Here is an 11136-nt window from a genome sequence, read left to right as displayed (position 1 = left end):
GAACCTTGTGGTTCCATTGGGCTCACCTATGTAACCCAGGATCATCTCCCTAGCTGATTAGCTCCTGACTTCATGTCAACCTTAATTCCCCTTTGCTATGTAAGGTAATATATTTATAGGTTCCAAGAATTATAAACATCTTGGGGGAGGGAGCATTTCTACCCTAAATGCAATAATTGTATACATTAGGATTCTTTCAGTTGCAAGAAGCAAGATCTAACTCAAGCTAATAAAAAAAAAAAAGGATTTTTCTGGTGTATGTACTTAGAAGGAAAATATGACTGGCCTCAGGCACAGCTAGATCCCCATGTCCTACAGGGTCCCTGAGGCACTCTGTCTCTTGGCTTGACTTTCTTTGTGGTGGTTCGACTTTCGAATCCAGGTTGTCTGCGTGGTGGCTAAGGTGGCTCTCAAGCAATTTCAGGTTTCTGTAGTTCTTATGACTCGAGATCCCAGAAAGGAAATTATGGTTTCATTTTTTTAGGTTGTACCAGCAAAATCCTGAAGATGACTCTTATTGGCCTAATCGGGTCATATGTACACCCTCAGACCAATCGCTGTCCAGGGAAAGGCAATACATACTTCATTTCTAGAGCAGAGATGAACCTTACCCCAGAGCACACGTGCTGAGTTGGGGAGGGAAGGGTTGCCATTAACCAAAATAAAGGGATGGAAAGAGCTGAGGAAACAAAAACCACCAGCGTCCACTCCATCTTAGTGCTGTCCTTTGTGCCATCTTATCGCTGGATTTCAGGACCATGCAAATGATATAGTATTCCAGTTCAGAGCTCATTTGGCTTCAAGCAACGAGACACTCCAACTTAAAAAAGAGTACAGAAGGGGGCTCACCCAGGGCGTGCAAGTTGTAAGTTAATTCAGGTAGTTTGTAAGAAGAATTGCATGAGTTTTAGAACCAGACTGCTTAGGTCTGTATCCAATTTATTGGTTGCATTTACTTGACTTCTCTGTGCCTCAGTTTCCTCACCTGCAAAATGGGGTTAATAATAGCACCCACCTAATGAGCGTGTTGTGAGGTTAAGTGTGTTAATACAAGTAAAGTGCTTAGAATAGTACTTTGACATAAACAGACAATAAATAATAGCTTTAATTATTATTATTGTTGTTATTATGTTACTATTGTTATCACAAATAAACTTCCTGAGGGTGACTTAGAGACTTGGAAAGTGGTTAAGAACCAAGTCAGATACTTACTTGGTTTCTCTTTTTCTAACTGGGGCTACGTAGTCTCTTAGGTTTGGAACTTTCTCCCTCACACCTCAGGGAACTGAGGTTCTCTCCTGTGATGTGGATTTTCACATGGCTTTCAGCTGTCATCCTTTTACCTCTGGCCTTTACTTTACATGTCTATCATCCAATGAATGCTGGGTCAGTGTCTCAGAGTTCAGAGTCTTGAGAGAATCTGATTAGTCTGGCCCATTTATTGCCTTTATAGAAGAATGTACCCTGTTTGATTAGCTGTGACTAACCAGGTGAGCTTGTACACAGGGTAATCTCTCTCAGTAGGCATGGAAGGGGCAGCTTCAAATGAAGCAGAAAGTTGGGCTAAAACGGAAAATTGACCATCTTGTCATTTACATGTATGCCATAGCAAGTTAGAATTTTCCTACAGAACAAAAGCATCAGTTTCAAAACTCAATGGTGATAGCTGGATATTCGGGAATAGGATAGCAGAGGACTTCTTTGTTCTGATATGATGTAGCCTGTAGTATTTGTAGAGAAAAATTGATCATTCTATTGTTATTATAAATGGCAGAGACATTTTCAACACTAATTAGAAATGCTTCTTGAATGAACAAAAACCCCATAGCATTGCTCTCAGAACCTCGTTCGTGGAGCAGAATTTCCTGAGAAGGTGGAATGTTTACATTTACTATCAGGAGAATGGATTCCGCAGTGACTGGGGATGTCTCCAGAAATCTTCCCTATTGGCTTTTTGTTCACTGTGTCCCTTCTCACTTGTCAGAGCCCCTGTATTTTTTTCCGCCTTCTCCATCCAGGGTACTCTCCCCGTGCAGAAGGTTCTGCCTTCAGAACACCTGTCCTTTTCTCTAAGGACTTTAGTAAGAATCTTTCTGGTCAAGTAGTTCCACGGTGATGGGGAGGAAGGAGGAGTACTGAGAATTTCCGAGCTCTGAGGCACTGCAGGAAGGGTGGGAAATGCTTTGGATCCGGGCTGGGCATCTTAGGAAGCACTGAGATTTGGGAGAAGACAAAGCATTGTTAAGATTTTGATAGAAGTCTGCTGGGAAAGTCTTCACCGCAAAGGCTCCTGTGTCCCTTTCTAGTTGAACAATTCACAGGCTCCACACTTGCTTTCAAATGAATTGGTTTTGAAGCAGTCAACAAAAAAGCATCCTGCTGCCAGGGCCAACCATCAAAAAGAGAAAAGAGAGCAATGCAAACCGTGGGGGAATGTGCGCGAGAGAAAGATTGCAGAGCAGAAACGAGTCTCCGCTGGCCTGATACCATGTGCATTATCTCCCCCAAAGGACCCCGTGGTTTAATGGATGGGGCTTTAACCTACCCAGAGGTCAGTCTCTGCTGGACAAGTGGAACCTCATCCCTGAGGGCATCGACATTCTCATGACACACGGACCTCCTCTGGGTAAGTGAAGCGAAGGTTGTCCTTTTGTCATACGAGATGCCTTTCCACCCAAGCATAATAAATAAATGCTTCAGGAACTTAATAATTTTTCTTTAAACAAAAGAAGAATACAAAAAGAAAAGTGTCATTGTCTTTAAAGAAACCCAGTATGATAATTAAACTCAGCAGTTCTGCTGGGCTTACAGGTGTTCTTAAAATTAATTTTTTTGATTTAGTCAAGTCAGGGAAAATCAAATGAGTACGGAACATCACAGTCTTTTGGGCTTGATAATTTATTTTAAGAACTGAATCACTTTGGAGTAAGGGTCGTGGTCGGGAATGGAAGTCCCAATCACGGGGCTTTTGCATGGCAGTGAAATGATGGAAACTTGTTCAAAGGAGTTCATTTTCCTTTACCATATAGTAGTGGAACCTGGGAGATCTTTAAAGTTTAACATTTGTACTGATTATGTGAGAAAAGAATCCTTTTTTTCTCCTAAGATGTTAAATAAGGACTTATATTGAATGTTACTTAAAGATACTTATCCTGTAGATACATTGAGAGTTTGCATCCAATTTTGGATTGCCAGTATGCTTCAGAGCTACTTTTAGTTACCCAGATTATGGGTCAAATGATTATTTGACTTATATAATTATCTTCTAATTATTCATGAGCTTTTTAGCGATTTGGCTTGGCCACAGAACATTTTCTAAACATGACTACCACCTTGATCCCCCATCTACTCAGTATCTATTATGCCAGGGCACTCCCTTATCAAACTAAGGTGTGGTCAGGAAGTTCAAATGTTTCACTTTTAGTAGGAGTTTTCTTTCTCTCTCTTTTTTACATTGTGGTAAAAAAAAAAAAAAAAATCTACCCTATTAACAAATTTTTTAAAGTACAGAAAAGTTTTCTTGAGCCTCTTGATTTGGAGAGGGGGGAAAACACTTAATACAAAAATAGATGATTTTCACAATTTTTTTTTCTGTGGTTTGGGGTAGTTATCCATGTCACTTTCCTCCTCTGTCTAACACGCATCCCCTAATGTGAATTTAATCTTTGTAGTTATTTTCCCCTCCAAGAGACTAAGTGCCACCTTCTTGCCCTCAAGAGGGAAGTGCTCTGTGTTTCACATACAGCAGAAGGGAGGACCCGGGCATGCGCCATGGTGACACATTTTAATGCGAAGAGAGAGAAAGAGAAGGGGAGCCCATTCTGTTGCAGACAGGGAGATTGCATACATTCACAAAAGACCGGCACTTCCTGACTTTTTCAATGCTCCAGAATCACCACCCTCATGCTTTTTTCCCTACCCCACACCACCCTATCTGATATTTTAAAAGATGATACTTATCAACAATTTCTATCAGGTCATAATTAATTTCCCTAGTTTTCAATCATTAGAGACTGGTCCTTAAATTGCTAGCTAAATATTCTGATCAGCAGAGTTACCCAGTGAGAGCCTCCAGAGTTGGCATCCCAGGCAACTCGATGCTTTCCCTCAGCAGCCTGGTCGGGTACAGTCATGTTTACTGCCAGGGACTTGGGCGTCCACTGCGTAGAAACATTTACATGCCTGAAGTATTATTTGGAATACAACTTTGGACAGATTGGTTGATATACAGACTTCATCAAGTCATTAATTTGGGTATAAAAGCAAGTGGCAGAAATAGTAAGTCAGAATTCTAGCCTCCAAAGAATTCAGACATCCCAGGAACTTTTACTAGGGAGGCTATCATCTCTCTCTTTGTAGTAAAGACGGAGTAGTCCAGAGAGTGGCTGTGCATAGTGCAGAATGAGATCTACATCAACGAGTTCCAAAATAAAAGGTCGGGCAAAGTTTTCATAAAGTAAAACTGAACCTGAATCAGTACAGTTATTAGGATTCTTATGAAGATGCTGGATTAGGAGGTCGGGGTGGGGATGGAGATCAGCCTTGAATTTTCTCCTGCTGGGAAGGGAAGCCATCACACCATGAGACTTTATCATATGGTACGGGCAAGATGCTTTCTCAGCTGATTGTATATGGAATGAGATATTTTACCCCTTGGAGAAAAGCACATCCATGAAGGAATATGCCACTCACTGTGAATGAAGGACTTTTTTCCCCTCTAACTAACAAAATTTTAAAAACCCTGGTTGGATTTTTTAGGGCCCCCATTTTCATCTGACTCTCTGGCCACGTCCCTCCCACACCCCAGGTAATATGTCTTTACAAAGATGCTAAATCTTCATTTCTACAGTTTCGCCAAAGTGGAATAAACTTGTCTGTCCTTTGCTGCCTGATCATTTCTAAATAGTAGAGCTCACCTAATGGAGCTATGGAATGGATTCCCACTGGTTATGATTTAGCCTTTCGTCCCACCTGCCTTCTTTATACCTCATCCTGCTGAGGTGTATGGATTTCATTTCAGACCATAATCATTCAGAGAGCTGACTTTTGCTATAATTGATGTCAGTTTTTATGGATTTTCTGCATTAAGTGTAGAACTAAGTGGCTTTTACATAAAGGTAGTCAATTAGCCCCAGCTTGCTGCATGCCACCATGAGGTCGCCACCATTGCTTGTCGCTAGAGAGGAGACGGGAGGGGGAACTTGGTGTCCCCAAGCTTTGGTCAGCAAGAACCGCTGAAGGTTAAGAGTTGATATAGCCAAAGCAAGCAAGGTATCTTGTGGCCAGTTTGCAGACAGCCCCTCCTAAACCTTCTCTGAAGGTTTATATCTTTATATCATCTATCTTTTATTATAAGAAAGATATAATTTTTTAAAAAAGAAAGTAACTGAATTGAGAGAGAAAGAGATATTATGGGACTGCCGGGAATAAATGTCACTGGGCCCATGAAGAAGATTTGAAACCTGTAGCTGAATAAATCAAATCCCTTACAGAAAAAAAAAAAAAAAATGTTAATTAACAGGAAGAAAAAAAATGGAAACCAAAAAAAATTTTTTTCAGGAACCTAAAGAAGACAAAGTGACGAGTGAAAAGTTCCTTAAAAGCCATTGTAAGGTTTAATGGAGAAGCTAAGATTACAGATAATGTAATAAACCTTCTGTGAGTTATGGCTTCCTGAAAGTCTAAATGAAACCTTACCTGAAGAAAGAAAATTAAGAGTATTGATTGCATTTTGCCCTTAGGTTTTCGAGACTGGGTTCCAAAGGAGCTTCAAAGAGTGGGCTGCGTAGAGCTTTTAAATACAGTCCAGAGACGAGTCCGGCCCAAGCTCCATGTATTTGGTGGAATTCATGAAGGTAAGACCAGAAAAAAGGGGCTCGTGACATGTTGTGTCATCATTATCCATGATCTCATTCCACAGTGGGGACCTTAGCTATAATGGCAATAACCGAATCTGTGATTTTCAAACCCTTTGTTACCAGTGGACTTCTTTCATCAGTTAAAATGTTGGGAGAAGCACTTGCATGTAAAGCTGATACATATTTTACATGGAGCGGCTCTCTTTTAAGCAGACTAGGGAGTTGGAACCAGGTCTGGCCCACCTTACAGAAAACGCAGCACTTCCCCCCAGGCAACTTCTGCAGTCTCAGGGCCCTGATGAGGAATGTTTGATAACCATTGCTGCAGAACAGCCCTGAAGTAATAAAGAACAAATTTTCTCTTCAAGAGAGAAGAAATGGCCTGGATATTAGACTAAATAACTTCTCTGGCCTTCTCTTACTTGTAAATATTGTGTTTCGTTGGGCATGTACACAGACCCAGGAAGACAAGACATTCTTGAAAAAATAACTTTGGATATGCAGTGAAAGACATATACCAGAAGTGGCAGGGACCCACACATTTGCAGGTAGACGTTTTCTTACTACCTCAGAAAATCATTTCAGACTTCTCAGAAATCATCAGCACTGTTAGCTCCGGCTGAGGTTAAACAGAATAATTAAATCTCCCTTGAATGGTGACTGGTCCAGTTGCCATTTTCTGCCTTTCAAAGTCAGCTGGGATCGAGTTCATAGAACCAGAATGTCTCCCAGGAACCTTCAGGGCACTATGTTTTGTATGTCCTCCCATTTGCAAACCAGGGGTAACTTGGCCTCTGGACAGACCCAGAGCCCTCTTCAGTTTTCTGGCCTTGCAAGACTCTCCCAGTTCCAGACATTTGTGTGCAGTGGGTACGTTTACGTAGGCAGCCACCATATTCTCTCCAGCTCCTGCTAATAGCTGTTCTCTGAAGTTATTTATGAATCTGCAGTTGAGCTGTTTAGGCCTATGTACCTGATGAAGGAAAAAAAAAACAACGACAAAGTTTGCTTTCAAAGCCTACAAGTCTAGTGGCTTCCTAGTTAGGCGGGTAATAAAGAGCATATTGAAAATCATCCTACTCAGGCCAGAGAAAGTGAGCTTGCTCCAAGTGCAGGACCAGCTGAGCGGATGGGTAGAAAGCCGGGGCGAAGCTCCCTGAGAGTGGATGTCATCTTGCCTTGACCTTGAGTTGGAGTCCCTGAAAAGGTGGGCACCTCTCTCTAAGGCATGATACAGGATTTGGGGACGGGGGAACTCATGTCCAAACCACAGTTTAAGGGGCAGTTATCAGGTTTGAATTCCTGCGGCATACCTCTGGGTTTACATTTCATCCTTTTTTTTTTTTTAATCATTAATTAGCTTTAAACTAGCCAGACAATTGGGGAATTCCACTGAAGTCTCAAAATAATAAACTTGCTTAAAAGGGAGGAGATCATATTCAAATAAACTTGTCTCGATTGTATTCGCTTAAGACAGCTGAAGAGGGCAGAGAGAGGGCAAATACCAGCCTCCTGATGGAGAGAGATAACAAGACTTTATGACCCCAGAACTAAACAGTGCACATTTTAAATGCCTCTTTTCTTTTCTTAAGAGATTTTTCCATTGACCCTCATTAAGCTCTCCACAGGCTTACTTGGAGAAATTTTAGTAAATGGAAAGGAGAAAAAAAAAAAATCTTATCAGTTATTTCTGTAAGTCCTGGTAATTTTATTTTTTTCACAGGCATATTTTTTCTATGCCATATGAGCCTGACGCCAGCATAGAATTACAAACTCAATTGCAGAGGCTGTAAGGAAACTATAAGGTATCCAGGGAAATGTGCAAATTTACAAACATGCTGAAAATTTCAATGTATTAAAATTTATAAAAGGATCATACATACCAAAGACCCAGAGAAACTTTCTTAGCTTTCTTCCAATAGGTCACAAGAGAGTTATACTGCATATGGGAAGTATTTTTGCTTGATCCAGTATCCAGGTAAGCTTAGGAGGCAGTGTCCTATGGTGAGGTTTCTCCAAATCACTTGGACGTTTGATTACTTGACTCTTGAATGAAATGGAATTCTGCATCAAAGCCACACAATTCAAGATAAGATCACTTGTTAATTTTCATCGAGGCAGTTTAGATATTATTTCATAGTTAAGGAAGCTGAGTGAGCATCCACTCCCAATTCCCAGTGCAATACTCTTTCCTTCTTCACCCGTCCCAAAATTTACTGGGAGTTTGGCTGTGTGCATCCCCAAAGAGTTTCTTATGTTACTCATTCTGTGCCCTAGAATTCAATAGTTAACACAGGGGCTTTGAAATGAAAATCATATTTTAAAAAGGGGAAAAAAATTTTATAGTCTCACTAGTAAAGACATGACAGCCTTTTCCTGACAAATCTAGTGTTTAAATAAAGAAAAAAGAGTCCCTTGTCTTTGAAGCAGAGAATTCTCCCTTTAAAGAGAGAAAATCGGGAGGCAGCTTCTGAAAGCTGTTATAACTGGGGAGTCTCCACTGAACTTCATCTCACTACCCACCGACAAGGCTTTTGTTTTGTTTTGTTTTGTTTTGTTTTGTTTTCCTTGCCTGACAGTGCTGCATTGAGCCACTGTTATTTGTATATATTACAGTAAGCTTGACACTCTCTCCCCACAGGTTACGGCATTATGACCGACGGTTATACAACGTACATCAATGCCTCAACGTGTACAGTCAGCTTTCAACCGACCAATCCTCCAATTATATTTGACCTTCCAAACCCACAGGGTTCCTGAAGCTCTAAATGCCCAATTGGAATGTGAGGGAAGGTCTACAAACTGCCATTTTTCTAATTATAAACTTACACTCTCTTACTCATTTATTTCCAAATCCTGTGAGTTCTTTTTGTAAATTGCTGAAACATTAAAGATGCTAGAGGTTGTGCTTCTTTATTTTGTTTTTTTTTTTTTAATGGGGAATCCATTTGAAATCAGAGGTGCATTGTGAATTTGTAAAATGACTTCTGTTTTCTCAAAGGCCACGCCATTGTAAATTGTCAGTGTTCGCCAAAGGACAGCCAAGCTTTCTTTATAAAAGGTGATAAAAGTCTTATTTTAATATGCTTTAAGCTGAAAGAAGAAAGAAAGAAACAGGTAGGCAGTGTTTTAAAAACCACCCAGATTTGCACAATTGTTTAAGAGTTTTGTTTGAACTATTTTATTTTTTGATGTTGTGTTGTCGTTGTCTTGATAATGCTTCTTTTTCGCAGATGTGGCCCGGATTTATGGTAATCTTTTCGATAAAAGTAGGCGTGGAAAAAGACTTCCCTTCACACTCTCACTATAAAGAAAGTTCTGTCAAGGGAAGAAAACAACCTTCGTTTAAAGGATGGCTTAGCTAGTGAGATCCATATTGTGGTTATACAAACTCTCATCGTTTGTTTGTTCCTTTTAAATTATTTTAGCTTTAAAAATATGGAAATGGAATCTGTCAAGAGCAAGTATTTCATGCAGTAAAAAAAGGAGTGTGCAGACTCCTTTTCAAAATGGGTTTATATATATAAATATTTTTTGTGTATTATGACTAAGTTAGGAGTTTAATATTGCCAAGGACAGTTCAACTGCAAAGGGATGCTGTATAGCAGGACATCGGACGTCCAAAGGAGGTGACACATTTTCTCAGAACTCAAGGTCTTAAAGAGCTTGAGATAAATCTAGGTACAGTTACAGGCGTGTATAGACTTAAATGGATGCAATGGAAGCTAACTAAAATAAGGCTTAGTTGTCCTTTATATTTAAATACCCTGAATTGTCTTCTCACTTCCTCCCCCCGCCCCATTTTGCACTGTGTGTCGATGCAATCTTCGCTAGCACAAAATATTGTCGCTAATAGTCATTTCTGTTTTCCCATTGTAAATGCTGTTGAGCTTTATTCTATTTTATGTTATCTTGTTAATGAAATTTAGGAAAGCAGTTGTTTCTTTAAATTTATTGTGATATTCTATATCTAGCGGCCTTTATATGCAAATAAAATTGCAAGATTTTTAAATTTGTGCTGTTTCGAGGGTTGGCTGGTGAGAGGACAGTGATTCAGCCCTGGGAAAGGAGGGGGACATTATTCATATGAAACATCAGTACTCCCTTTCAGAAGACTTAGAATAAGTGACTTTTTTTTTTCTAATTTTCAATAAAATTTTATTACCCCCTGTTCTCGGGCTGGCAGGTAGATCGATAAGGCACTCAGTGTACTCTTTTGTTTCCATCATGCTGTCATTTATCTTGCCATAGATTTCAGAGGGTAAAGATTTCATCTTTGGCCATTGCCATTTCTATCGGGACAGAGTGACCGTGCAGTGGAGGCTGGAGGCTCTATCATAGATGTGTGTGTGCCAGTGGGAAGGTGGACCAGTGAGTAATAGAGTCACCACGACACAGTCTCATTTGTCCCCAGGGGCAGTTATCTCTCCCTCACTGTTTTTTCTAATGATGTGCACCACTGAAGTGCTGGAGCAGCCAGGAGGCAGAAGGCAGTGGGATGGGGAAAACTATGTTCTGTCTGTTTTAATTTCTCCGGAAGAGCCATTGAAGAAAAACAGCATGATCTTGAATCTGCAGTTCATCCCAAGAGTCTATATTCCAGTGCTGGTTGGACCATATTTACACACATCTTCCTTCCTTCCTACCCATTGTAGATTCTTTGCTGTAATTCCAGAAGAGAATTCTTGATTTCAGTACCAGCAGAATAGAAAGATTGTTCTAGGCCAGAATTCTAGCTCAGACTTGTATGTAATCATCTTGGGTCATTGCCATCGTAGTTGTTAATATTTATTAAGTGTCTCAGCTGCCACCCAGAGCCTGTGGTAGACACTTTGTCTGAGTTTGCAGAGCAGATGCTCCAGCTTCCCAGCCACAGGTGGTCCATGACAAGAGTAGCTAAGACATCCTGTGAGAAGTTAACAACCCCCCTCTGACCTGCTACATCAGCAGAAGAGGCTGTCGACTTCGGGCCCATTCCTAGGGAACTGGAGTGAGAGATCGACTGAATGAAAACTCCATCTATTTACTGTTCAAGGAGCTGGGCTCGGACTTCTGGAAAAGCAGGTTTCCAGAGACAAGTGGCTGATCATGATGAAAAGTGTGTGTGTATAGCCCTTGGAAGTACATGTGGACACAAACTAGTTAAGCTTAGCACTTACTAAATTGCTTTCTATTGTGTAGGGGTGGGAAGCAGCCCAGTCTGCAGAACCTACAGGGCAGACTGGCTCATGGACAGCGCATCCTTCAGCTCGTCCACGTTCACAACTTTATTTGCATG

The 11136-nt window shown here is 40.6% G+C and overlaps 1 protein-coding gene across 4 annotated transcripts in view; it reads left to right on the top strand.

Annotated features, from left to right (window-relative positions):
• Positions 1-9870, top strand: part of MPPED2 (metallophosphoesterase domain containing 2) — a 164860-nt gene extending 154990 nt beyond the window's left edge. For 3 of the 4 annotated variants that reach the window (XM_006907996.3, XM_015586312.2, XM_015586313.2), the window contains exons 5-7: positions 2511-2626; positions 5742-5855; positions 8500-9870. In XM_006907996.3, the coding sequence (XP_006908058.1) occupies positions 2511-2626; positions 5742-5855; positions 8500-8618 (349 nt within the window). In that variant the 3' untranslated portion in view covers positions 8619-9870. Of the gene's footprint in view, positions 1-2510; positions 2627-5741; positions 5856-7780; positions 7837-8499 lie in introns of all 4 variants that reach the window. The other variant, XM_015586314.2, reaches the window with a different exon arrangement.
• The last annotated feature ends 1266 nt before the right edge of the window (positions 9871-11136 follow it).

Source organism: Pteropus alecto, unplaced genomic scaffold (assembly GCF_000325575.1).
Source record: "Pteropus alecto unplaced genomic scaffold, ASM32557v1 scaffold71, whole genome shotgun sequence".
Classification (NCBI taxonomy): Eukaryota; Metazoa; Chordata; class Mammalia; order Chiroptera; family Pteropodidae; genus Pteropus; species Pteropus alecto.
The sequence above is the reverse complement of the archived record's forward strand: the minus strand, read 5'-3'. Positions and strand labels throughout refer to the sequence as shown.